The sequence below is a fragment of the Pundamilia nyererei genome, unplaced genomic scaffold, assembly GCF_000239375.1.
Source record: "Pundamilia nyererei isolate P.nyererei 1_Seehausen unplaced genomic scaffold, PunNye1.0 scaffold00109, whole genome shotgun sequence".
In the NCBI taxonomy this organism is placed as follows: Eukaryota; Metazoa; Chordata; class Actinopteri; order Cichliformes; family Cichlidae; genus Pundamilia; species Pundamilia nyererei.
In genome coordinates, this window is record NW_005187510.1 from 142,327 (window position 1) to 144,935 (window position 2,609).

At 36.6% G+C, this 2,609-nt stretch overlaps 1 protein-coding gene across 1 annotated transcript; it reads left to right on the forward strand.

Annotated features, from left to right (window-relative positions):
- Positions 1 to 240: 240 nt before the first annotated feature.
- LOC102193395 (chemokine-like receptor 1) lies at positions 241 to 1,450 on the forward strand. The gene has a single exon (XM_005741327.1). The coding sequence runs from the start codon at positions 241 to 243 to the stop codon at positions 1,324 to 1,326; it is 1,086 nt and encodes a 361-aa protein (XP_005741384.1). The 3' UTR covers positions 1,327 to 1,450.
- The last annotated feature ends 1,159 nt before the right edge of the window (positions 1,451 to 2,609 follow it).

Sequence of the window (2,609 nt, forward strand, 5' to 3'; positions counted from 1 at the left end):
CTTTACACACTTTACAGCTTTACTTACAACACTTGATTACAGAAAATGTGTGCTTTTTTGAGGATTTCAAATGTAGAGATAATGTCCTTTCATGTTTGTCTAATTGTCTGGGAGCTATGTTGACATACTGCCTTAGACTGAATGTCACCATAGCTTCAGTTTCAGTTTCCTATTAACTTTGACTGGGAGCTGAACTTTTACTTATTGTTTTTCTTTGCAGGTCTAAAGTCAGTGAGGGAGATGACCACTAACTCTTTCAATCCAATCAGTACAACTGCTGCACCTAATGGAAATGGCTCCAAGAATAGTGACAGCAATGGTGGGCTTAACATCATGTCTCTCATAATTTATTCCCTGGCTTTTGTCCTCGGTGTGCTCGGGAATGGAGTGGTTATCTGGGTGACCGGGTTCAAGATGAAGAAAACTGTTAACATAGTTTGGTACCTCAACCTTGCTGTGGCTGACTTCCTCTTCACTGCATTTTTGCCCCTGAGTGTGACTTACACAGCTTTGGATTTCCACTGGCCTTTTGGCAAGTTCATGTGCAAGCTCAACACCACTATCAGCTTTCTGAACATGTTTGCCAGTGTCTACATTCTGGTGGTGATCAGTGTGGATAGATGTGTGTCTGTGGTGTGGCCCGTCTGGGCTCAGAACTACCGAAATGTACGCAGAGCATCCTATGTGAGTCTGTGTGTTTGGGTGGTGGCTTTGATTCTCAGTGCTCCATACTTCATCTTCAGGGACACTGAACAAGACTCTAACAGAATGATTTGCTTTGACAACTATGCTCTTTCTGATGACTATGAAACACCATCAGTGAAAAAGTTAAGGGAATTTCGTCATCAGGCCATGACTATCACACACGTACTCCTAGGATTTGTTGTGCCTTTCACTTTCATTGTCTTGTGTTATGCTGTTATAATCCATCGTCTCAGAAGAAACCGCACACTGGCCAATCAGTCAAGTCGCCCCTTTAAGATCATCGCTGCCATTATCATCACTTTCTTTCTGTGCTGGGCTCCCTTTCACATCATGGGTCTAATTGAGATGGCATATCACATGCCAGAATATTCAAGTGAGATATTAGATGATATCATCACAATTGGGTTCCCGATAGCCACCAGTGTGGCCTTTCTCAACAGCTGCTTGAATCCACTGCTGTATGTGTTCATGGGCCAAGATTTTAAAGATAAAGTCCGCAAATCCATCCTGATTGTGCTGGAGAGTGCCTTCCAGGAAGAGGAGACACGCAATTACACTTACACAAAGTCAGTGGACACCAGTCAGAACCAAGAGAATTCAGATTTGAATACTGAGGTATAAGAAATGAAATAATTAAGCTGTAAAGCATATGTCAAATTGCTTATGGGCTTTTTACTACCTTAAGTATGATTCAGATATGTGAACTGTTTCTCCACTCATACATCCTATAATCACCACATGTGGGCTCAAGATATATATATATATATATATATATTGTATTGCATTGTATATCTATAAATAAATCCTCATATGTGTATCAATTAATCCAACATCTAATAAGAAGCATCTAATGACAGCAGCTTATCACAAGTAACAGAAAACACTGATTATTATGACATCAACCAGTAGAGGGAGCCGTTTGCATACTAAAACGTCATGACACCCCCACACATGATTGAGTTGCAACTTCTAAAAACTAAATTAAGAAAATCAGACAAAATGCGCTTTGTTTCTCTTATGTGTTGACTAGACAGGAAGTGCATGGTTAAATCTGCCATTTATAAGCATAATCATTTTTGGTGCACTTCTTATGCCAAAACTATTTATTAAAAGTAGGCAAACAAGTGAAATAAAGGGTGAATTAAGAGAATACAGTGTTTATAAGATGACATGTAATTATCCTGTGTAAATAAATAAACACAACACAAACAAATATATAAGATTCATGAAACATGCATTTTGAACAGTTTTGTTTTCAGCACAGTTTTGTGTTCAGCCACACAGTTGCACCTGAAAGCAAATACAAATGCATATTCTCAGAGACATTTATTCAGATTAAGATAAAATCTAGTCAAATAAACATAAATATAAATGGAATAAAATGAACTTTGAATATATTGAATAAAACTCAAATACATGGAATGAACCTTGAATATATTGATTCACTTTGTAGTAACGCCCTATATTTGTATTATAATTTGCCTCTAGATAAATTTTCGATAACTTTGAACATTTAAAATGTTTAATTAACCTCATAACTTGACATTATTACTGCTCTTATTCACTTTTAGTTATTTATTTTTACTCATTACTCATTACTACTGTAATTTTTGTAATTTGGCATAGTTTAGTGCCTTAATCCGGATCACTATTCGTGTTGTTTTAGCACTGGGGGCTCATGTCGACAAAATTCATTTTCTTTGTAACTTCAACTGTATTTGACATCAAGTAATTATTTGGGGGTAATTAATTGAGTATAACCAAATTATAACTGACTTTGGCAAGAAAATGATGGAGACCAACAATAACAAACCATTAACTCTTGTATTAACACCAGTACAACCACTAGTGAAATTAGAAAGTCTTTCATTACTGTGTCTAACATTTTTCACTTCCTGATATTT

Bases quoted from the DNA above. Each gene is read 5' to 3' on its own strand.
- LOC102193395 (XM_005741327.1), top strand. From the start codon at position 241: ATGACCACTAACTCTTTCAATCCAATCAGTACAACTGCTGCACCTAAT.